The sequence below is a fragment of the Gopherus flavomarginatus genome, chromosome 10 (genome assembly GCF_025201925.1).
Source record: "Gopherus flavomarginatus isolate rGopFla2 chromosome 10, rGopFla2.mat.asm, whole genome shotgun sequence".
Classification (NCBI taxonomy): domain Eukaryota; kingdom Metazoa; phylum Chordata; order Testudines; family Testudinidae; genus Gopherus; species Gopherus flavomarginatus.
The window spans coordinates 40,478,865-40,504,352 of record NC_066626.1 but is presented as its reverse complement, the minus strand read 5'-3'; the positions used below and the strand labels follow the sequence as shown (position 1 = coordinate 40,504,352).

The 25,488-nt window shown below is 41.3% G+C and overlaps 1 protein-coding gene across 3 annotated transcripts in view; it reads right to left on the bottom strand.

Annotated features, from left to right (window-relative positions):
- Positions 1-25,488, bottom strand: part of WIPF1 (WAS/WASL interacting protein family member 1) — a 94,786-nt gene that overhangs the window by 3,062 nt on the left and 66,236 nt on the right. For all 3 annotated transcript variants that reach the window (XM_050969025.1, XM_050969026.1, XM_050969027.1), the window contains exons 2-8: positions 15,725-15,813; positions 14,070-14,199; positions 11,065-11,235; positions 8,091-8,858; positions 4,451-4,666; positions 2,089-2,202; positions 878-929 (exon numbers count right to left, since the gene is read on the bottom strand). In XM_050969025.1, coding sequence (XP_050824982.1) covers positions 878-929; positions 2,089-2,202; positions 4,451-4,666; positions 8,091-8,858; positions 11,065-11,235; positions 14,070-14,199; positions 15,725-15,775 — 1,502 coding nt within the window. In that variant the 5' untranslated portion in view covers positions 15,776-15,813. The remainder of the gene's footprint in view (positions 1-877; positions 930-2,088; positions 2,203-4,450; positions 4,667-8,090; positions 8,859-11,064; positions 11,236-14,069; positions 14,200-15,724; positions 15,814-25,488) is intronic.

The window sequence follows — 25,488 nt, the reverse complement described above, 5'->3', positions numbered from 1 at the left end:
CACTTTTGACAGGCTAAACCAGGGGTAGGCAACCTATGGCACGTGTGCCGAAGGCGGCACGCGAGCTGATTTTCAGTGGCACTCACACTGCCGGTTCCTGGCCACCGGTTTGGGGGACTCTGCATTTTAATTTAATTTTAAATGAAGCTTCTTAAACATTTTAAAAACCTTATTTACTCTACATACAACAATAGTTTAGTTATATATGATAGACTTACAGAAAGAGACCTTCTAAAAACGTTAAAATGTATTACTGGCACACGAAACCTTAATTTAGAGTGAATAAATGCAGACTCAGCACACCACTTGTGAAAGGTTGCCGACCCCTGGGCTAAACTATGGTCAAAAGAATTTGGGTTGAACTATTAAATTGCAGACTCACATAAAGCTGAGCAGTAGCATGCAGAAGCAGGATACGGCGTTGAAGCATGCAAAAAAAGATCCAAGGGAATCTCATAAGTGTGCCGTCCCCATGTGATTCATTTCCAGGCAGACAGCAGTAAATTATTGGACTTTGTCCCACAAACTAGTTAGTGGGCTTGCACCTGCTCTTGTTGAATTCAATGGCAAAACTCCTGCCAAGATCACTAGGAACAGGATGGGACCCAGTAAGAATATGTATATTGTTATATATGGTCCCCAAAATGCTTTTCATGACAGCCTGCTATATAAGCAAGTAAAATCTATAGTTTTAAGCAACTATGGTTCATAAACTGTACCTTACTTCTCTAACAGATACTCAAATTACCCCTAATCACAAGCCAAAAGTGGAAACAAAGCAGAAGAGGCAACTTTCCAATGACATGGGCGTGAGAAGTAATTCAAGAGAAATCTAAAACCAGCAATCACCCTGAGAAGGGCTGGAAGTCCACTTCACCTCGGTATAGGTGGGAGCGGTGGGACACCTCTTTCCCTTCGGCCAGAGCCATCTAGAAATGAAAGAAAGAGATGGCTGTGTTCATCATGATATATTTCTTTCACACAGAAGAGCGGGCCCAAGCTCCTCATGAAACGATTTGTGAAGAACTACTCATTTTAAGTACCCGTATTATCCATTTTATGAGCAGTTTTGTGTAGTTTATTGGATGATTTATTTACCAAGTTAAGAAATATAAATGATGTACAGAATAGTTCCTATTAAGTAACTATTTAATGCCCCAAATACCAAAAAGCATGAGGTTTTTCTGCCTTTTGGCTTTTTCCGCCTCTTGAGGACACATCTACAACTCTTGTTAGCATTAATAAGAGTTATCAGTTCTACAAGGGCATTAAGTCTTACTGTGACTTTAAAACAAATGCAAATTGTAATAAAAACACTGAAGTTCTACAGTTTAGGTGTGATAAAATCTCAAAGCACCATTTCTCCACAAGAAAATTTCCATCCAAAAACTAGGCAAATTAAATTTGAGAAGGGTACACAATTTCCAGGCCCTCCCCCTATTTAAAAAAAAAAGTATCAAGTTTCATAGGACTTGATCCTGCAAACAATCTTTCAGTGTTTCCTGCCTGGATAGGGTGCGAGATCAGGCCCTTAGACTTATAAATCTTAACTTATTAAGAGGATGTTGGTTTCTCCCATTTTTACCCAAAGAGATTTTACATATTTTCGTGTTTATAGAGTCTGTTCTCAACAACAGAAGAGGGACTTGCACAGGGAACATCTACACTATTTGTATACATGAGAATTCAACCATTAAATTTCTTCAAGCCACCAACAACAAAAATATTGAGAGATCTATTAGGCCCTATTCTCCCTCCAACATCTTTACAATCCCAATGGGAGTTGTGTTTGTATGTCTGAAGGGAGAATTATGAGTTTTTAGGTTGGATGGTGTGTGCAGCCAATAGCTAATAGAAAAGGGGTAATGGTAATTAGCAGAGAAATTAGTAAACTCAGTCTACTAAGGAAAAGCAGATGCATAGAGATGAAAATTTTTCCCAGTTCTAAATATTTTTAACCTCGCACTACTCTGTATAGGTTTTTTTTTTACTACATCCATCACTAGGCCACCTGAAGGCCTGACTACTATCTTTCAAAATTAACAATATTTGGCAAAACAAAAACAAAAACAGAACAAAACACCATACCTCTGCTTTCATTCCTTGCTAGTTTACTGGGGTAACTTTTGTTCATTGGAACGTATGGCTCTGGAGGTGGCAGGTCAGATATCGGATGGAAGGAAAATCTGCTTTCCCACTCATCTGGGGAGAAAAACAGTTACAAGAAAATTTTAAAAGTAACAATTCTTAACAGAAGAGTTGTGTTGTATTGATATTATTACACATTCAGTACTGCAGTACTTCTTAGAAGCCCAAGTCATAGACCAGAACCCCACTGTGCTAGATGCTATACAAATACAGAACAAAGAGATGGCCCAAATTAGCCTGAATTCACTTCATCATTCATTGATCATTTACATCATTGCACCTGCCTTGTCTTATTGTTTACAATGCTCCATTAAAAACAAACTAAGACAAATAATCCAAACAGGAGTCCACTGAAATCCGCAAGAGTCCTAACAGTGTGACTCAGAATGTTATATGAAGACTCTGTGTCTTCTACCCACCTTACCATCTGTGCAGAAGAATTTAGCCTTCAGGGTTGAGATTCGATGCCCAAGGGGATGGTGGCTTCAAGCCTTGGCATAGATAGGGCTGCCTAAGCTAAGTTATAGTAGTTTCCCTGGGTTGCCCTACAGGCCCCACAGCACTGCCTTGAATGTCTGCAGTGCTGTGTGCTGGGGCCCCTTCTGCCCTTTGCCCCACCCGGGCATGGCCCCTATGCTATGGCTTGTAAGGGGTAGTCGTTGGAGGGCAGCCTTATGACTGTCTTTTTACAGTGTCCGTGCTGGGGGGAATCCTCCCATAGTCAGCTATGAAGCTTTTAGAGTGTCTCTTTACATTACTCCGGCCCTTGTATGCAGCGTAAAGGGCTTGGAGTTGGTGGGAGGATCTCACTCTAGGTTGTTTCCTGATTCTCAATATTGCACCCACTTATGCATATAATAAATTTGGCCCTACATAGTCTATATTAAATTAATCTTATCGCCTGCTATAGAAATGTGTAGTAGGATTCAGGGTGCTGAATTTGCATTACGGCTACTGAGACCTAATAGATGTGCAAAGTATCCAAAGAGCTAGAACCACTATAGCATCCAATAAAATTCAATGTTAAAAGAAAAAAGAAAAATTAGCAGCACTGTGAGAAAACGCATAATCAAGGAGAAATGTGCATCTTTTGTAAAAAGTGTGAAAATAAAGCTAAAGGTTTCAGTATTTCTTCAATCGCTAGAGACCCACATTTCCCTGTACAACAAAAGAGGGGTCAGATTCCAATGACATATTTGTAGTAAATCAAAATCTTGGAAAAAATAGCCTGTGCTCATATTACACTGCCTGTATCTGAAAGCAGATGCTCAAGGGGTAGAATAAGGGCACACAGGCAACTTTGTTTTTTTGTCATTTCCAGCACTTTGCAGCCGTAACACTCCTGTAATGCAGGTTTTTGTATGATGTCATCCAGCTATGACCTGAGTGAACTTCACCAACAATTGACCACAGGATTGATTATTTTGGGGCCCAGATTTGCATTCCTGAGGCAAACAAAACTCACCTTGATTTCAATTAGAGTTCTGCTTGTGAAGGAACTATGTAGGTTCTGACCCCTAAAGGTAATTTGCACAGAAAAAATTATGCTGCATCGAGAAAACTCAGAAGGATTATTTTAGAGTCTTATTTTCTGCTTGCTTTTTATCCTAGAAATATCAGGAATGTCAAGTCTGGTCTTTCCTGATTTTGTAGGGAGATGCAAATGTATATTGCGAGCTCATGCCTTAATTGAAAGGAAAGGGCTGATTCATCTTTAATGCACATATTCTTTATCCCCACTGTTTAGTAGCCAAAATGGAAAACCCGCAGAAGTTTTAAATAGTTTGACTAAAGATCCCTTTCCTTCACTACTGCTCAGCTTTTACTTTGTCTTCTGTGATGTCATAATCCCACTACTTCAGTCATCCAAAGGGTTTCAGGGCAGAGACCACCTGAATTTTTAACATGAAAAAAAAAGTCCTACAGACTTTCTTTATACAGCATAAAGAAGCAAGGAATGGCACACACGTTTCCTCTTTTTAGGTTACCTTTGAATGGTTATTTCTGAGGTCCAGTGCTTGCTGAAGTCCCACTGGCATGCTAGTATGTTCATGTCAGTAGTACTGTTAACTTTGCACTTCTGTTTTCCACATTAAAATATTTAGATAACTCCATATGGCAGGCCTTTTTAGACCCAAGTTACACTGGGGTCAGTCAGGAACAACTCCAGTGTAAAACTGGTGAGAGCTCAGAATCAGACTCTAAGCATCAGTGAAGTATCTCATTTAACGTTTGGGGGGCCAAATGCTGATAGCTTTACTTAGACAGACATATGTTGTGTATGTCTGAGAATGCAGCTCACCTTCAGATGACGAGTCCGGGAAGCCATTTCTGATTGCTGATGGTGCAGGAGGTGGTGGTGGAGGAGCTACAGAACCAGGTCTGTCAGGAGGAAGTGGAGGCCTTGGTCCACCTCTCTGGTTTTCTAATCCTGCCCTGGAAGGCAGCTGTGGAGTAGCAGGCAATGCCCGTGAAATGCTGCCATTTCTGTTTACAGGGGGAGGAGGTGGAAGGGGTCCTGAATCAAGACAGAGAATCAAATCAATAATCTATTGTACCATAAAACCTACTATTATTCTATCAGCTCTAAGCATTGTTGTCCTGCATAGCTCTGAAGGGTGTCAGATAGGATACTAGCTTTGAAGGGCTCCAAAAGCAATGGGGAGGGTTGTCTGCCTCCTTCAGCCAGACGGAAGGAACACAGTAATGCAGTGTTTGACATCTCTTTCCTGATTCACCCTCCCATGGATGTGGCTGATCAATACAGAGTGCAGGTTCAAGGGGCATGTTTACACAGAAAGGAGGCTTAAATGTCATCTTTCCACTCCCCTTGCCTCAAATAGCCTCTGTGCAGGGCTAGTCTCTTTGTTCCACGTTAATGCAGCCCTAAAGCTGCTCTAACTTATGCTGGCTGCAAATGGTCACAAAGGGCTGAAACTACGATGGTGCACCAGGGCAGCACAGAGGGTCCTGGCCATATCCCATTTCCTTCAGCCACACCCTCTTTTAAGGTAACGGGATGGGAAGTGGTGTAAGAGCTCTCTGAACCAAGAGAACATAAGAGCGGCCATACTGAGTCAGACCAATGGTCCATCTAGCACAGGATCCTGCCTCCAACTGTGGCCAGTACCACAGCTTCAGGAAGAGTGTACAAAACAGGGCAATTTTGGAGTGAACCACTCCTGGCTTCCACTTCTGGCTTCTGACAGTCAGAGGTTTAGGGTCACCCCGATCATCTTGCTTAATAGCAATTGATGGACTTATCCTCCATAAATTTATCTAGTTCTTTTTCGAATCTAGTTATACGTTTGGCCATCACAACATCCCATGGCAATGAGTTTCATGGGTTAATTATGCATTATGTGAAAAAGTACTTCTTCTTATTTCTGTTAAACCAATGGACTATTAATTTCAGTCGGATGATGCCCGATATTTTTATTGTGGGAAAGGGTAAAACACACTTCTCTATTCACTTTTTTCCACACCATTCACGATTTTATAAACCTCTATCATATCTTCCCTTAGGCATTTCTTTTTTAAGCTGAACACCCATAATCTTTTTAATCTCTTCTCATATGGAAGCCGTTCCATACCCCTGATCATTTTTGTTGCTTTTCCCTGAACCTTTTCTAGTTCTACTATCTCCTTTTTGAGATAGGGCAACCAGAACAGGACATTGTATTGAAGGTGTGGGTGCACCATGGATTTATATAGTAGAAAATATGATAGAAAAATATCACAATGCTATCTCCTTCCTAACAGTTCCTACCATTCTGTTAGCCTTTTTGACTGCTGAGCAGAAGTTTCCACAGAACAATCTATGGGCACTCCAAAATCTCTTTCTTGGATGGGAACAGGTAATTTAGAATCCATCATTATATATGTATAGTTGAGATGATTTTTTCCAATGTGCATTACTTTGCACTTATCAGTGTTGGGTTTCATCTGCCCCTTTGTTGCTCATTCAAGTTTCGTGAGATCCCTTTGTAACTCTACACAGCCAGCTTTGGACTGAACTATCCTGAATAATTTTGTATTGTCAGCAAACTTTGGCACTTTACTCTTCACTCTCTTTCCCATACCATGCTGGGTGTTAGGACCAGATTCTGCCAGTGGCATAGTGTAAAGGAGAATTCAGCTCAATAATGGCAGTGTTATGCAGTGTGAGATCAGTTCTCTCTCTTACACAAATATTTGCTGCATGCCAGGCTCTGCTGTGGCTGCAGTACACGAATCTGTCTCTGAATTAAAAACAGACCTCACACACATATTTTAACATTTCCAATGTCAGTATATTTGAACTACTGTAGCGGTAACATGCCTAGAGCCAGCATGAACGATATCGCACACAATGTGGGGCAATTAATCAACACAATTAAATTCTCCCAAGTCATTTTTTTACAACAAGTATCCCCTCGGCTCAAAGAAATCTAGTTACATCTATTAAAGATGTATTACAGATACATCTATTAAAAATAAATCAGCAGATATTGTGCCACTATCCAAAAGCAAAAATGTGTCACAGAAATCCTACATACTTTGTGGTTTACATTTACATGCTACTACAGTTTGCAATCCTGAAATGGTGCTCCATTAGTAAAGGTTAATTCATTTTAGTAACTTTAAGATTGGGGTCGGCAACCTTTCAGAAGCGGTGTGCCAAGTCTTCATTTATTCACTCTAATTTAAGGTTTCATGTGCCAGTCATACATTTTAACGTTTTTAGAAGGTCTCTTTCTATAAGCCTATAACATATAACTAAACTATTGTTGTATGTAAAGTAAATAAGGTTTTTAAAATGTTTAAGAAGCTTCATTTAAAATTAAATTAAAATGCAGAGCCCCCTGCACTGGTGGCCAGGACCTCGGCAGTGTGAGTGCCACTGAAAATCAGCTCGTGTGCCACCTTCGGCACACGTGCCATAGGTTGCCTACCCCTGCTTTAAGATAATGAGAGAAATTATTCCAAATTAAAAACAATGTAAATATTAGAAGGATATGGATTAAGAAGCAAACACAAGGTTCCCTTCTATTTACTATATTATCATCAAGAAGATTGTTATTAACAATAAGAGTATAATCTATGTTCTTGAACATTAGTAATAAAAGGCACAAGGCAAAGTATATTATGAAATATCATCATGGAAACAATATTCTTTTTGTTAGAAATCTGCATATGATAAGTGACAAAGTTGACTCAAATATAATGACACTTGTTATGATAACTACTGTTGTATACATTAAAATAACTTAAATACCACTGTAAGTGTAAATGATGTTTAACACGCACAGAGCCTGTTTCTGCAAATCTTTACTTGTGAACATTGCCACTGACAAACTGTACTACTCCCGGGGGTAAAGATTACTCATCTGATTAGACCCATAGATAAAATAAGTTTGTTGCACCAAAAAATATAATCATCAAACATACTGTTTGTCATTGCTATTAACTATGATAGTAATAATGAATGTGTAAACACTACAGCATAATTACTACTACTAAAAATGACTTGAGTGGAATGGTGCTTGTAATCAGCCCGACTGAAGGAAGGTAGTATTACATGAAGTGGCAACTACATGACCCATGTGCCTGCAAAAATAACTTGCAAATCAAACTCAGGTCATGGCAGTTAATTCAAGTCTGAATAGTGATTTTTAAAGATGTAACTGATTAAACCAGTCAGTCACACTTTTTCAGTGAAAGGAGGACTTCAGTTTTTAAAACTGATTGCCATTTTGGTCTATAGCTTCAATTTATATGGCAAATAAACAGCAAAGTATGTCAATCGATTTAAAGCTACAGCTCATATTATATTTTGAAAAGCAAGAAGGAAATTGGTGTTGGAGGTAAATTCAGCTACTTCACTGAAACCATGTGGATAACAATTAATTTAGTCATTACAAGGGTAGTCTGGAGAGCTGAAAAAATGCACACTGCCGTACCTGATCTGCTAGGAGGATCTCTTACTGGAGGAGGAGGCCGCTCATTTGGAGGGGGAGGAAGAGGCCCAGATCGACCTGCCCCAGGCAAGCTGGGAGGAGCAAGAGAACCTAGAGAGAGATTCCTTTGTGGAAGACGTGGCATGTCATCATTTCCACTGGAAATGGGTGGAACTGGAGGTAAGCCTGGTCTTCCTGGAGGCAGGGGTGGAGCCTGTGAGACAGCGGATGGCCGAGGTGTTGAAGGAACGGGAGGTTTACTGTTTTGAGGTGGTGGAGGTGGAAAAGAAGGTTCCCGGTTGACGGATGCCCTGTTTCCTGTTGGAGGTGGTGGTGGCGGCGGCTTGTCATCTGTTGACTTGCCAGGTGCAGGAGGAAGGGGAGGTCTGTTAGAGAAAGAAGGTGAAGAACTTGGATTCGACTGGCGAATAGATCCTCCAAATCCTGTATTTCTGTTTCCTGGGAAAGATGGAGGGATAGGCCCTGCACTGGTTTGCCTGTTTACTCCTGGCACAGGAGGGGATACTCTGTTGTGTAAACTTGATGGAATGGGTCTCGGAGTATTTGGCACTGGAGGAGGTCCTGTATCTGGTTTGGAACCAAAATCAGGTCTCGGAGGTGGCATTCGGTTTCTCTGTGGTTCGGGAGCGGTACTTCTTTGCCCCAAAGAAGGCCCCGGAAATCTCCCTACGGCACCTGGAGGTGAAAAAGGCTTGGCAGATGTTGTTCTTCCTCCTGGTGGTAGCATGGGAGGTCTGTTTCCTCCAGAATCTGGAAACAGAGAAGTAAATACTAATTATATCAGGGTAAAGAGCTGGGCAAAGGCAAGAGAAGGTAAAACACACTGTGAGAATGGGCCAAATTTTCAAGTCTTTATTTGAATGCACTGGGAGTTTTGCACTGGCTGTAAGGACTGATTGAAGTCTTCAGAATTTGTCCCTATAAGGCTACTCAATAGGTAATTTAAATGCATTTGTAGCAACAGCTTCTAAGTAGCCATTATGTTCTATCACAGCAGGATGGCATACAAAGAATACTGGCTCTCATCCTTTCCAAACTACACCGCTACCTCGATATAATGCCACCGGATATAATACGCATTTGGATATAATGTGGTAAAGCAGCGCTCCTGCGGGGGGGGGGTGGAGGGGGGCACTCTAATGGATCAAAGGAAGTTCAATATAACACGGTTTCACCTATGACGTGGTAAGATTTTTTGGCTCCCAAGGACAGCATTATGTCGAGGTAGAGGTGTATTGTACCCCTTTCAGGAGTCTGATTTGTCTTGCGCCAAGTTGCACCTCTCTTAAAAAACTATTTGTTTACAAAATCAGACAAAAATACAAAAAAGTGTCATAGCACACTATTAATGAAAAATGGCTTACTTTCTCATATTTTACCATATAATTATAAAATAAATCAACTGGAATATAAATATTATACTATATACTGAAATGTAAGTACATAGAGCAGAATAAACAAGACATTATCTGTATTAAATTTTAGTTTGTATTGACTTCACTAGTGCTTTTTATGTAGCCTGTTGTAAAACTAGGTAAAATCTAGATTAGTTGATATACCCCCCTGGAAGACCTCTGCATACCCTCAGGGGTACACATACCCCTGGTTGAGAACCACTGGACTGGAGCGATTAAGAACCATTGCTAATAATGATATAATATGATTTATTTTCAGGCTTCCCTGATGCAAACATGAGCAGCAAGGAGGGAAGAAACTCCCCTTGGAAAAAACTGTGAAGAACAATGATTTAGGGTTTTCAACATGTGAGCAGAAGCGTCTTAACTTTCAATCAATATTTGATCACTAGAATTCAGCAAAAGGAAGAGGACTTGAAAGTAATCCAGAAAAAAACCTCTCCCATTTCTCCCCTCTTCCAATATCCATTTTTTATGGATTTGCTTGTGTTTCTCTGGAGGAGGCAGTTTTGCAATTGAAGAAACACTGGCTTATTATGCTGGGAACCTTTGGATTAAGAAGAGTTCCCAGCACAGGCTAACATAGATAAAACCATCTCTGGAAGTCTGTGTTGTGTCAACATGTGCTGAAGGATTAAAGTTAGATCTGTAATGAGCATAGGCCATTAATAGCATCTTAAGTACACATTTAGATGGAGCCATTACATCCTCTCATGTCAATAATCACTAAGGCCCAACCTTCCTTGACAAGTGGCAAATCCTCAATTTTATAAGTCTTGCCCGCCACAGAATCTGCTTTGTTCCATCGGGTAGCTCCTTTGAAAACCTGTGAAATGCAAAAAAGTGTGTATGCCCAGCTAACGATAGCTTGCATAGCAGCCTGATGGGATGTTTGCCACACACCTTAACAGGTAAAGTATGCCTCCTTGGGGTTTAAATGGGCTCTCCAGTTTAAGAGGAGGCCAGTTTCCCTTGGGCTTAAGGGAGTTCTAGCTTGGGATCCTCTTGATGCTACACTTGAGGGTGCGCACACACAGAGCAATGGACTGGATCTGGCCCTTATTACTGTACACTACAGGTGAGGTATCAATCCCTGAGATCTTTATTTCTCAGTAATACCTTCAGGAATGGGGGGGAAAAGAAGGAAGGGATTAACTTCTCTCCCCCAAATATCCCTATATAACATAGCACTAAGAATGAAACACACAAAGCCAAATTTAAGTCTGAAACTGCATTTCTTTTTAACTCCCTTCCTTGTACCTAGTTACTCAAGGGATGACCGTACCTGCTATAGAGATTGAAATACTGAGGCACAAAAGTGAATGCTGGTTTTCTTCAGAGTTTACTGTGTATGAGAGTTTAAAGTTAACCCCTTAACGAGATTTTAGTTGTATTTTGTTTACATATGTTTGGAAGCATTCCCTAAGCCAAAGAACTCTTGCATTATTTTATTACTCTTGTATTAATGTTTTTGTAAATTTATCATTTAGAAAGCTTTTAATATCTTGACTGAATTCACAGATCTGGGAAATCCTCCTTACCTGTATCTCGATTTGCTGCAGATCTGAGCTTTGGCATTCCTGACTGAAACAGGCCTCCTAAGCCAGGTGGTCCTCCTCCGCCATAGCCACCACCGCCGCCACCACCTCCTCCTCCGCCACTTCCTCCTCCACTGCCGCCACCACCACCACCACCACCAGATCCTTTGGGTTCTGTTGAAACAAAAATCAGGAATTTTAAAACATAGCCAGTATTTTCATGTCCTCTCCTTCTTCTTGTCGCTGTCTTGGACTACAGGATTATGAAGCAGGCACAGAGCAGAAGTTAGGACTGGAATAGGTTGGGGCAATGATAATTTCATGTGGTATTCAGCCACACTTTCATGCTGGGCTTCCATGTTTCCCCATGCTGTTGGTCCCTAATCCTTCTCCACCTTCCCCAGATTTATAGGCTTGGTTATAGATGGAAGAGCTGTCCTTCTGGTGGCGGTCTGAGCAATTTGGAGTCTTGGAATGTGCACAAATCTCAGTCACCAGTGGGGTTGCTGCCACAAATACACATTGAACAAAGCCCCCCAAGAGATCAAGGAGTTGTTTTTAAGATAGTTTTGGGATGGCCTAGGAATGGATTTTAGCTTGTTTTTCCAATCGGTAGAAATGGTCATAATAGAAAAATACTTCTTTCTATTCTGACCATGACAAATATTGACACCGTAACTGAAAGGGCATGTGAAAGTATTTTCCTGGTTCTGAAGGCAAGGGACTACTTTAAGGCAGCACGCAGGGCACAGGATGGGAAATCAGGAGGCCTAGGTTCTGTTCCCTGCTCTGTCACAGATACCATGTGAACTTGAGCAAGTCATTTCTCTGCACCTCAGTTTCTACATTTTTTTTAAAAAGGGAGAATAGTATTTTCCATCCTTTGTAAAGGGTTTTCAGGTCTGTGGATGAGACGCACTATTCAGTAATCTCTCCCTTAAAGAGAAAAGACGCATTTATAGGGAAGTGCTCAATTGCTCCCTTCCCCTTTGTTAGGCTCACTGGGCCAAATTCAGCTCTGACTTGGTTAGGGTGTAAACCTCTGGAGAGTTCCTGCTATGAGACTTTAGTCTTTCATCGTTTCCTAACTCAGGCAAACAAGAAAATAGACCCCATCATCTTTAATGTTACTATTTAATCTACCTTTAATTCCCATTGATTGCCTTGCCATGATAGCTCCAATTCAGCAGATTAGTGAAACACGTTCCTAGCTTTCAGTGGGAATATCCACATGCCTCAAATTAGGCATCTCGCTGAATGCAGCCCTAAATCTACTTTGCTTGTTTTTTTCTGGTTCACTTCTAAGAATCTCATTCCTTTCAGTGCTTTGGTGTTCTTCAGTCATCTTCCCATTAAAATCCAGGGTTAAAACATGCTGGGCTAGACCAGGCTGTATTTCTCTACACCCTCACCATGGAAGTCTGGTTTGAGTGCCTATCATTGTGCTTCCCATCAGCTAATCTGGCTATGAATGCCTACTGTCACCAGACAGCAGCCCCATGACCTACTAAAGGGATGGGCTTTTATTTTCTTGATCCTCTTTCCTGTTTCTCTCCTACCTTCCCAGAGTTCTTAGGAATGGTGCTTTTCCAGTCTCCTCTGCATCTGCCAAGTAGAATTCTGATGCACTGTAGCAGCTCAACTGGATGGGGAGCCTCCTCCAACACAGGTAGACCGTCATGCAACTGAGTTGCTACAGAACACTATCTGGCAAGTTGAGCCACACACCATTTCTGTCCCCTAGACTGGAAAGAAGTAATTCGAAGAAACTTTTATTGGACCAGCTTCTGTTGGTGAGAGAGAAGCTTTCAAGCTACACAGAGCTTTTCTTCAGATCTGGGACAGATACTCAGAGCATCACACCTAAACACAAGGTGGAACAGATGCTAACACATATTGTTAGCACATATTCATTCAAGGTGAAGTGGCCTGTTAGCACCTCTGCATGCATAGAAAATAAATGTCTAGCTAGGTAACTCTAGAGGAGTCACTCCAGCATGATGTGACTGAACACATCAGAGTGACACCTCCCAGGTGTAGCAGAGGTTCAGAGCTTTGGCTAAGATTTTGCTTAGCTATACTGGGGTCAATTCATAAATAAGGACTCAACCCAGGCACTCTCTCAACACTGCACATACTTTTGTCTTGTTGTGCAGAGACTTTTAGTACATTACAGAAAGACTGTAATGGGATTTAAAGAGTGTTTCCATGCACTTGATCAAAAGTAGAACATTACTAAATAATTCAGGAGATATTTTTAAAATAACTTGTACGTAAAAATGTAATTGTTTCATATTAAATGTTATCAGACTGATTAGATTTTTCAAGCATTGTAACAGGAAGATCAGAGATTCAGGAAACAGTATATGCTTTTACCAGATATTTTTCTGGATCTTCTTTTTCATTTAGTGTTTCCATCCATATAATATGGACACCTAGTCAGAGCCAAAGGGCCAGTGGTACCTGTGGAATGCAGGTTGCTTCTACCACCCATTCTGGGTGTATACCAGCAGCTCTCATCCTCCTGTCCTGACATCAAGATGCAGCTCCTTTTGTAATTATTAAAAAAGCTGACCATTTCATATCAGTGGAGGATGCAGATATTTTTATATACTCCTTTGAAATTAAGAATATTTTTCTATAGCCATCTAAAGAAGTACTTAAAAAAATCACTGCAGTCTGCCTTTAAAATAAGCATGTACTGCAAAATTCAAAGCAATACACTTTTTTCCCTATTCCCCACCATTACACTTAGTTGTGCCAATTTCATTTTGCTATAGACTTACCAGAGTTAGCACACAAATTACTATACACATTTTATAAACAGTAATGGAGATCTCAAGTGATTTAAAACATGCATTAATATAGCAAATTATTGGACCATTTAATAATTTATTTTGCCTGACCATCCTGCATCTCTTCACCTGATTATAAAAACTACTCTAATTTTGCATATTAACTCACCGTTCATTAACTATATTAAAATAAACAAACAGAATTGTACTTACTGTCTAGAATAGGGGCACTTCTATCATTAGTAACAGCCTTCTTTAGCTTTTTTCCTTTGCTAATATCAGATAAGAGAGCATTTCGCCCCGCTTGTTCGGACCTGTTTAAGGAAGGCTTTTCGGTATTTGCCTGCAAAATGAAACAACAAATAAAGATATAAAAGAAAACTGCAGCATCCTGCTTAAGTAAGGGGTGTAATGAATACCTCCATTTTTAACACAAAAGCAGTGAAAATGAGTTTCGTGTTACAGCCTCCCTCTTGCAAATGTGGCATTAAAAGCAGTTAGCCTTGCAAACAAAGATTCTGGTCCCCAAAAATCTACTTCTGTTTCAATACTCAGGATCCATTGCCACACCAAAGGTCTAATTTGAAAAACAGTCCTCTCTTCCACCCAGCATTCAGAGTCCATATCTGATACATGTGAAGCCAAGATGGATGTGTCTTTTTTAGAAATCTCAATTAAAAAATATAATTGAAAAGATGGAACTGAAAAAAAAAAAAAAGGTTGCTATTTTGGAGAATGAATGAGTGCAAACCATACACAGTGATGATTTGCACAGAAAGATTGAAGTTCTTGGGGGGCGGGGCAGAGGATTAACACTGAAGTACATAATATCCGAACACTGGATGCCTCGGAAGGAAACCAAGCATTTGGCTACTGTTTTCTCTTCATTAAATCTATCTGGAAAATGTTGATCCTCCACTTCAAACATCACAGGCCTTTCTGATTTCCAGTCAAGGTTTTAAGATGCCCAATCTCAGTTGCATCTGCTTTGTCTTTTCAGAGTGTAATTTTTGCATTACCTCCGCATTCAGAAAGGGTAACGACAAGTTTAGAAAAAGAGAGGAAATGTTTCATATTGTTATACAAAATACAAGTTCTAATCTTTCCAGACGTTTCTAAAGCCTCTCATGACTGAAGGAAAACCGTTACTCATTCAGATTGAATTTGTTGCATTAGATTTCTCCCCTTCTTTCCTTGCAAAACTGCAGCTGAGAAAAGATCCCAAAACCTAATTTGTTTTGAGATCATTTAATGACCACTGAAAGAGTTTCCTGATTTGCCAGCTCAGTAATATGGACATTTCCCAGAAAGTGGGGACAGAGACCATGCAGAACACCCCTGCACTCTTGTGTGGCATAGCTTTCAGTGGCAGCATAAAGGGAAAGTGGGGCAGGGATGGATCAAAGCCACTAGTTCATCCAATAGGAAGATCCATTAGCCTAATGGTTCTCAACCTTCTCCACATGATGGCCTCATGTTACAATGGAGAAAAAGTTTCACGAACCCCCTCCCATGTAATGTAGCTCTAATGACAGAGAAGGTGGTCACAACCTCCTGAAAAATGGCTATGACCCTCAGGCTGAGAAACTATATATTAGACTAACCCAACTGTATGGAGGGAGCAAAGGGATGCAGAGCAGGTGAGGACAGTAGTGCAGTCAATCAGCGGGAAGGAGTAGCAGCACTGCTTGTATTCCTGCAGGGAGTACATTCTCCAACACGGAGGGAATCCCTCACCCGAGTCCCAAATACATGATTGTGCACAAAGGTCCAGAATTTGCCCCTTTAAACATGACCCACATGGTACACTGTAACAACAAATATTTTACCTTTATATTTCATGTGATCACTTCTAAGTTGAAACTTACCAGTGCAAGAGTTGGGGGAGGCGGAGGAGCTGGAGGGGGAGGGACAGGCATGGTCTACAGTGGAACTTTTCCCGATATTGCTATGAAATCTGTCAACAATAAGATACAGTAAAGTAATAAATCTATAAACGTTGTATTCACACTTTATCCTGACTGATGAACCATATGCTTAGCTAACAGATTTAGCAGCTACATTTTCGGAGGGTATGTCTTCGCTACTGGTCAAATCAGTGGGCAGCGATCGATCCAACGGGGATCGATTTATCGAGCCTAGTCTAGACGAGATAAAATCGATCCCCGAGTACTCTCCCATCAACTCCGGTACTCCAGCTCGGTGAGAGGTGCCAGCAGAGTGGACGGTGGAGTGGCAGCAGTCGACTCACCGTAGTGAAGAGACCGCGGTAAGTAGATCTAAGTACATCGACTTCAGCTACGTTATTCATGGGGGGAATTGCACAAAATTGCCCAACTGAGAGAGAACAGACTACTCCTCTGCAGCCTACCCTAGGCTATGTCTACACTTACGGTGGCATGCAGAGTAAAGACATTACATGTGTAGCTACATGCTGCAGTGAAAGGCTCCAGCATCTTCCTCCCTCCTGCCAGAGCCTTTCACTGCAGCGAAGAAAGGCTCTAGCAGCAGGCAGGCAGTGTAATGGTGGGTGGCACTGCTTGGGTGTGTAGAGAGCCTGTGCAGGGTACACACCCTGAGGGCTCCGGTATGCAGGGCACTCTACTCTACTCACCTTAGCTAAGCCTTGCCATCGACACGGATATTTGTACCCCTGTATTCGACACGCCACCATAAGTGTAGCTATACCCCTTGTGTTTCAGCTGCTGAGGAGGCTCCATTGGCAAGCAGCACTATGTGCAACCACAGTGATTGCACATCCCTAGTGCTGGCTGTAGCAACAACAACAACAGATATAAGCAGAACTAGTTCTAGGTAAGGTTAGGTTTCTAACTTCATTCTATACCTCATATTCAGCTACCTTTTAAAAATCTCTCTCTAACAAGCTCCTTTTGGATTAAATGTTTCTAAAACTTCATCTCAGCCCAAAGAGCTCCTAACAAAAACAAACGAAAAACCCCAAAACAGTTTGCCCTAAGTCAGCCATGTTGCTTTTGAGTTTGTTGGGAAAAAAAAAAAAAAAAAACCACTACAGATTTCCCATCATCCCCTGATCTGAAATCTCATGCTTGGATAATTCAAAGAGATGAAAGTAAAATGTTCAACCTTGGGTTTTATGTAGTTCTCATTAAGGCTAAAGCATAGGTCAGACTTGGGAAAAAATGGTTGTGTGCAAGTCCAGTGTTTACAGATGACATTTTGGAACACGAGAGCTAGAACTTTTCTATTTGTTTTTTCACAGCTGCATTCAGAAGTATTAACTTAGAGGTATCCTGAAGATCAATAATTCTCCAACTATGGTTGAAAGTCCCACAGACTGCTAGCAAGTCCTCTGGTGCAGAGGATGGAATGGGAAAATGAAGGACTTGGTAATGCAAAGAAAGTGCTACCTCTATAATCAGCTGCTCCTTTCTGGAGAAGCCTAGCCATTGAGTATTGCTGCCTCCACAAGGAGCCAATCCAGCAGCTTTCTAGGGTAGAGAAGCTCAAGAGTAGTTGACACAAAGTGTTTGAGGAGTGGCCAGACAAGGAGGGAGAAGCTGACTGTTGCTGAATGAAGGAAAGATCAAATTCCTGTGCCACGAGCCCCAGCAGCAGGAAGGAAGAGATCATCACAGATGGGAGCATTATACACTTGCCTGCCTCATTGCTGTAGGTAAGTGGAGGTAACGAGCATACATTTAAATAGAAGCGGTTTCTGGAATAGGAAGCTAGTTTGTTATTTAAGATGCCTCCTTTTCCCATAGGTTTTTCTTTTGCCAGTTCAAATAAACAGGCATTAGTAAAAGGTGCCACTATCAGTCACTCAAATCATACCTATGCAGAACAGGTAAAAAGGTAATGGGAGTGGGAATAAAAGTTATCCTCAGGTGTCCATGCTGACAGTAATATTATCCACAGTAGTTATTCAGAGGAATACACAAATCTTATTTTTTCCACACTTATTTTTGAAGTCTCAAAACAAGATTTGCAGCAAACAAATTCTACTTCAGATCTGCCTCATGCTAGATAGAATACACTGATTAAAATCTGATGCTAGAAAAAGGAAGTTCAATTATCTGAGCTGTTAGTAACCATCTGGATTCGAGTCACCACTTTGCACTTCTGTTATATCACAGAAATGGCAAGGTGGTTTAGGTCTGTTAGAAAAAAAATCTTGCTTAGAAATAGAAATTTATATCTTAAGATGCTGACATGCTTCAAAGAGGAAAAAACTTATTTTCCTAGTTATTTGTAAAGTCATAAATAGCATTGCAAATACACTTAAAACAAAATCCATGCTACACAGAGAAGAGGAGAGGAGAGGAGAGAAGGAATTTACACAGGCTGCAGTTTAAGAAAGCACTTAAGAATGTGCTTAACTTTAAATATGTGCTTAAGTGCTTTCCTGAATTGGGACCTCAATGAATACTGCCTAAAGTTTTCAACGGTGGAAGAAAGGAGGAGAACACATCACCAGCTTGAAATCTAACTAACTGGGGGAGAAAATGGAGTTCAAAATGGTTTCAGGCACTACTTCTGCCTTGGAGTGTCTCTGCCAATGTTTGTAGGTTTATAGTCTCCTTTAAAAAAAGTTTTTCTCCTGTTGCTCTGTGAGACACCAATGCAAATGAAAGGAGAAGCTAATTAACTTACTGAGTCTACACACAACGCTGTCAAATACAGAAAACCAAACAGATAGAAATTCTCTTTGATCTTTGTAGTGGTAGAAGTTACCTCTAATATTAGTAGGTGAAATATTTTCAGACAGAAGTAGGTGTTAATTGACAGTATTCCAGTAAGTTCTGAACATTTCTTTTCAGAGGTTTGCATATTTCCAACTCTTACGATCATCAAATAAAAATGTGAACAAAATATTATCCATTCCCAATCTTCTTATACTAAAATTCAGATTTCAGATTTGAAATATTAACAGAAGAGCTAATTAAGACATATGCAGCTTTGTTCTTCAACTTCCTGTTTAAAAACAAAAAAGTCAACAGGAAAATTAGTTCTTACAGCAAACCACCACCATCCTGTTTCTTAATACAGTCTTTTCATAGCTGCAGTTGCCTGCACAATTACTATGCCATCATACTGGGAGGGAGGGGTGGTGGTGGGAGGGAAACAGTCATGCTTTTCACTTATAATAAAATCTTAACTCCTTCAGCTGAGTGAAATGGGAAATAATTTGTTTTCTTTATTTAAATGCTATGGCAAGAAGCTAACAAAGGCAGTTTGCTTAAGTCATTGCAAATTAATGACACCATTGCAAACACCCAGAAAAAGCATCTTTAGAGGAAGGAGAAAAACATCTGGTCTGAAATGTACACTTCATATATAAAAATGCATGCATGTAGGCTGCTCAAAGATAAATCAGTGAGTAATTGGACTAATCTATTAATGTTGAAGACTGGTTTACCAGTTACTTATTTCAACTATCGAGTTCTGCATAACTATACTATTTTAGTTACCCTTCCTTTTTAATGGGTCATTTAGGCCAGCAGAAATTGGCTTCTTAACAAGTTCAGTGGGGTGGAAGTGAACTAAGGCTGCAGACAGGCCTGGAAGTTTAACAAACTCAAATCTCTAAGGAAACCCCTTAACCTAAAACAGGCCTCTCTCATCTGCCTAATCCCCCATTCCTTAGAAAAGAGGTGGGGGAAAACAGGCACTAGGCAATGGCCTGTCTTTCTATCCTGCTTCTCCAGTGGCAAATGGTCCCCTCGTCTCTCTCCCCCACGTATCTTCAGTGACCCGCAGGTAGAAGGCTAAAAGTTGTTTCTAAGGGCTGGGTGAGGCGAGTCTTTTGTGGCAGATGGGAGTGGAAACAGGAAGTGCACTCCTGCTCCCAACAGTATGGTGGGAAGTGAGCTAGAGCTAAGCAAGCCCCATATTCTGCCTAGTGCACAGTAGCTAGAGAGCCCCTAAAGGCTCATGAAGCTTTGCGAGCTTGGGCTGAGATTCAACAATGCGCCCAGGCTTAGGCAGAGTGGGTTGGAAGTTTAATGCTGAAAGGACGACTTTCCCATACTGTGGTATGAACTACGAATCACGGTTCTTTTTCTGTGCTTTATACAGATGCTTTTATTTCACTTACCAGCTATTAGAAATGGTGCATATGGCTTCACGGGGGCGGGGGAGGGGGAGGGGAGGGTGGAAACAGAATATTATGTATGTGTATACAGTGACCTGTGTAACACATCTGTTCAAGATTCAGAACAGAGGGAGTTATGATGCTAATTCAACTAGTTACAAAAGTAAAGTTGAAACAGTCCTAAATTCTTTTTCTATCTGCAACTCAAACTGAAATTTTGTACCAAAAACAACTCCCCATCCTCGCAACCCTGATTCAGCACTGGCCTGTGTACATTAGATGTTGTACAGTATAGTCCATTTCTTTCCTTCCTTTTTGTGAGCAAATACCAACATGCTTGATCTATAATGTTCTATCGCTATGAGCCTGTAGGAAGAACAATGTACTGAAAATGAGTAATAGCTCTAAGACGTTAACTGTAGTCTTCCAATGAAAGCTTCAATAATTGTGTTATGTTTGGCAAACACTGACTCTTTCTCAACATGCAACAGATTAAAGATGGGCAGTGTATGATTTGTGCATTATCAGGGGGAAAGATTCCACTTTTAACAAATAGGAAGTATACTCCATGGCTGACAATTAACACTTAAATAGTCTGGATTTGTAACTGACCCATGCAGTGTTATTGTATCTGTATTGGTCCCAGGATAGTAGAGAGAAAAGGTGGGTGAGGTAATAGTTTTTATTGAACTAACTTTGGACCAGCTTTTATTGGACCAACATATTGGTCCAGTGGAGCTAGCGAATAGGACTCGCATACGGGAGAGTTTTGTGAGGGAGCTTTCCAGGTGAAAGAGATGTGACCACGTGACCCTTGGGCGAGTGTGTTGTCTGGTTGTTTGTTGCTGTGCGCTTGCTTACCGTGTGCCTGCTGGATTGACGATTATAGTGAAGGGTGTATGGGGGGCTGCATGCTGAACCCAGTGACCTCCTAGGCAAGGCTGAGCACTTCCTAATGAGGCTCTATCCTGCCATCCTTTGATTCGTAATCCCTTTAGGAGCCCTTGACCAGGGGGTGGGACTAACGCAGGGAGAACAAGGGTTTAAAAAGCCATCTTGTAAGCGACCAGAGGAGCCAGCAAACAGGAGCAGCAAACGGGAGTTCTGGGAGGGAGTAAGAGAGCCAGATACATCTAACAAACATTCTCTAAACATAGGCTAACGAACACCAGAAAAAAAAAAACAAAATTCATTCATCCACAACAACAAAAAAAAAAAAACAACCAACCACCCCACCCATATCTGCAGGAGTGAAAATAATGCAGGCAGAAGTCCAGCAGCAGCGTGGGGGCTATCCAGTTTATTCCACTGGATGCAACAGGTATGATTTACCTGCCTTGTGGGCAGGTGGCATGTGTGTGCACATTTGATGTAAGCAGCGCACTGTTCTCAGAGTTTGCATATGGGCTGTGGAGACCAGAGGAGAGCAAAGGGAGACAGAAAAGTACACAGCCAAGACTTTCCGGGACACAACAGAGCGATCCCACCCCCATGTGATGGCCTCTGTGCTGTTGAGGAGGATGAAAGCCTTGGGAAAGGAGAACATCAAGCGGGAGCAGAGGTGGAATGATCCCATAGTTGTGACCCTCCTTCCAGATGATGTCATGGTATCTCTTGAACCGAGGGTACCTCTGTGGCAGTGGAAGGAAACGAAGTTAGCAGGAAGACACAGGTAACAGTAATGGGGGATTCGATTATTAGAAATGCAGATAGTTGGGTTTGTGATGACCAGGAGAACTGCACGGTGAATTGTCTGCAGGTGTGAAGGTTTCAAACCTCTCAAGACATCTAGACAGATGGATGTGCAGAACTGGGGAAGAGCCAGTGGTCGTGCTATGTGTGTGTATCAGTGACACAGGGAAAGATGTGCTAGAGACCAAATTTAGGCTGTTAGATAAGAGATTGAAATCCAGGACCTCCATTGTAGCATTCTCCAACAAGCTTCCAGTTCCACGTGCAGGGCCAGTTACACAGGCAGAACTGCTGGATCTCAATGTGTGGATGAGATGATGTTCAAAGGAAGGATTTAGGTTTATTAAGAACAGGGAACATTTTGGGAAAGGAGGAGCCTATATTGGAAAGATGGGTTCTATCTAAACCAAAATGGAACCAGATTAGTGGCATGTAAAATTTAAAAGGTCATATAGGAGTTTTAAATGAAGGGCTGGGGGAATCCAACAGGTGCATAGTTTGGACAGACACATCCAATAGGGGACAATTTATTAAAAGGGATACTCTATATCCTAGTAAAGTGAAGAGGATAGAAGTTATAAAGTAAAGGTAGGAGCTGAAGAGAAACAAACAAACAAGAGTTTCATTCAATCATATAACAAAGGCAAACAACTAAATACTGATACATTTTACAAGTGATTGTACACAAATGCAAGAAGTTTAAATACTAAAATGGGTGAACTTGAGTGCCTGGTATTAAATGAGGATATTGATATGATAGGCATCATAGACATTTTGTGGAACGATGGTGATTAACAGGACACAGTAATATGATGGTACAAAATACATAGGAATGACAGTATGTCATACTGGTGGGGGAGTATGTGAAAGAAAGCTTAGAGTCAAATGTAATAAAAATCTTAAATGAATGAAACTGTACCATAGAATCTCTGTAGATAGAAAATCCATGCTTGAATAATATGAGTATAGCTGTAGAAATATACTACCCGTCACCAGACCATGATAGGGATAGTGATTGTGAAATGCTCAGGAAGATTAGAGGGGTCACAAAGACAGAAAACCCAGTAATAATGGGGGATTTTAACTATCCCCATATTGACTGGGCACACGTCACCTCAGGATGGGATGCAGAGATAAACTTTAGAGACATCACTAATGACTGCTTGGAGAAGCTAGTCCTGGGACCCACAAACAGAGAGGCAATTCTTAATTTAGTCCTAAGTGGCAACACAGGGTTTGGTCTGAGAGATGAATATAGCTGAACCACTCGGTAAAAGCGATGACCGTAATTAATTAAATTTAACATCCTGGAGAGGGGTGGGGGGGGGAATACCAAAAAACACTAAAGAAAGCCACCACAGTAGCGTTTAACTTCAAAAAGGTGAACTACACAAAAAGGAAGAGGCTAATTAAATGGAAATTAAAAGGAACAGTCTCAAGAGGAAAATGCCTGCAAGCTGCATGGAAACTAGTTTAAACCAGCATAAAAGAGGTTCAAACTATATGCATATCCCAAACAAAACAAAAACAGCAAAAGGACCAATAAAAGGTCACCGTGCATAAAAAACAGAGGAAAAGGTATGGCTAGAGACAAAAAGACATCTTTTAAAAATCAGAAGTAAAATCCTACTGAGAACACAAGAACGGCCATACAGGGTCAGAGCAAAGGTCCATCTAGCCCTGTATCCTTTCTTCCGGCAGTGGCCAATGCCAAGTGCCCCAGAGGGAATGAACAGAACAGGTAATCATCAAGTGATCCATCCCCTGTATCCCATTCCCAGCTTCTGGCAAACAGAGGCTAGGGACACCATCGCTGCTTATCCTGGCTAATAGCCATTGATGGACCTATGCTCCACGAATTTATCAATTCTTTTTTGAACCCTGTTATAGTCTTGGCCTTCACAACATCTTTTGGCAAGGAGTACCACAGGATGACTGTGCGTTCTGTGAAAAAATACTTCCTTTTGTTTGTTTTAAACCTGCTGCCTATTAATTTCATTTGGTGGCCCCTAGCTCTTGTGTTATGAGAAGTAAAGAGCACTTCCTTATTTACTTTCTCCACACCAGTCATGATTTTATAGACCTCTATCATATCCCCCCCTTAGTCATCGCTTTTCCAAACTGAAAAGTCCCAGTCTTATTAATCTCTCCTCATACAGCAGCTATTCCATACCCCTAATCATTTTTGTTGCCCTTTTCTGAACCCTTTTCCAGTTCCAATACATCTTTTTTGAGATGGGGCAACCACATCTGCATGCAGTATTCAAGATGTGGGAGTACCATGGATGTACATAGAGGCAATATATGATATTTTCAGTCTTAGCTATCCTTTTCTTAATGATTCCCTACATTCTGTTCACTTTTTTGACTGCCGCTGCATATTGAGTGGATGTTTTCAGAGAACTATCCACCATGACTCCAAGATCTCTTTCTTGAGTGGTAACAGCTAATTTAGACCCCATCATTTTATATGTATAGTTGGGATTATGTTTTCCAATGTGCATCACTTTGCATTTATCAGCATTGCATTTCATCTGCCATTTTGTTGCCCAATCACCCAGTTTTGAGATCCTTTTGTAGCTCTTCACAGTCTGCCTGGAACTTAACTATCTTGAGTAGTTTTGTATCATCTGCAAATTTTGCCACCTCAATGTTTATCCCTTTTTCCAGATCATTTATGATTATGTTAAAATAGAACTGGTCCCAGTACAGACACCTGGAGGACACCACTATTTACCTCTCTCAATTCTGAAAACTGACCATTTATTCCTACTCTTTGGTTCCTGTGGTTTCAACCGGTTTGACTGGTACTGAAGTTAGGCTTACTGGGCTGTACCACTTAAAAAGAGATATAGGCGTCATTGTGGATAGTTCTCAATGTGCAGCAGCTGTCAAAAAACAAACAACGCCAGGAACCCTGGTGCGCCTACATGTTGAATACTTTGTCCAGGATATACTGGAACTGGAGAAAGTTCAGAGAAAGGTAACAAAGATGATCAAGGGTATGGAATGGCTTCCAAATGAGGAAAGACTAAAAATATCAAGGCGGTTCAGCTTAGAAAAGAGATGACTAAGGGGGATATGATAGAGGTCTATAAAATCATGAAAGGTGTGGAGAAAGTGAATAAGGAAGTGTTATGTACCCCTTCACTTTACACAAGAACCCATGAATATCAATTAAATTAATAGGCCACAGGTTTAAAACAAACAAAAGAACATGCATTGTGAAGATGTACTATCAACCTATGGACTGCCAGGAAATGTAAAGGCTAAAAGCATAAGTGGGTTCAAAAAAGAATGAGATAAATTAATGAAGGATAGGTCCATCAATGGCTATTAGCCAAGATGGTCAGGAATGCAATCCTATGTTCTGGGTGTCCCTAAACCTCTGATTGCCAGAAGCTGGGACTGGATGATAGAGGATGGATCACTTGATAAACGACTCTGTTTTGTTCACTCTCTCTGAAGCATCTCGCAACGGCCTCTGCAGAAGGCGGGATACTGGACTAGACGGACCATTGGTCTGACCCAGCATGGCCCTTCTTATGTTAATTTCTGTTGGTGCAATAAATGTACCTACTGTAGTTGCAGGGCTGCCTGGGGGGGGCAAGTGGGGCAATTAGCCCCAGGGGCCCCCACTAGAGTTTTTCAGGGCCCCTGGAGCGGGCTCCTTCACTCGCTCCAGGGGCCCCGGAAAAATCTTGAGGGGCCTGGGCCCCCGGAGCTTCTTCCGCTCCAGTTCTTCAGCGGCAATTCGGCGGCGGAGGATCCTTCCGCTCCAGGACCTGCCACCAAAGTGCTGGGTCTTCGGTGGCAATTCAGCAGCGGGGGCCCTGAATCCTCTGGGTGGCCCTGTGTAGTTGC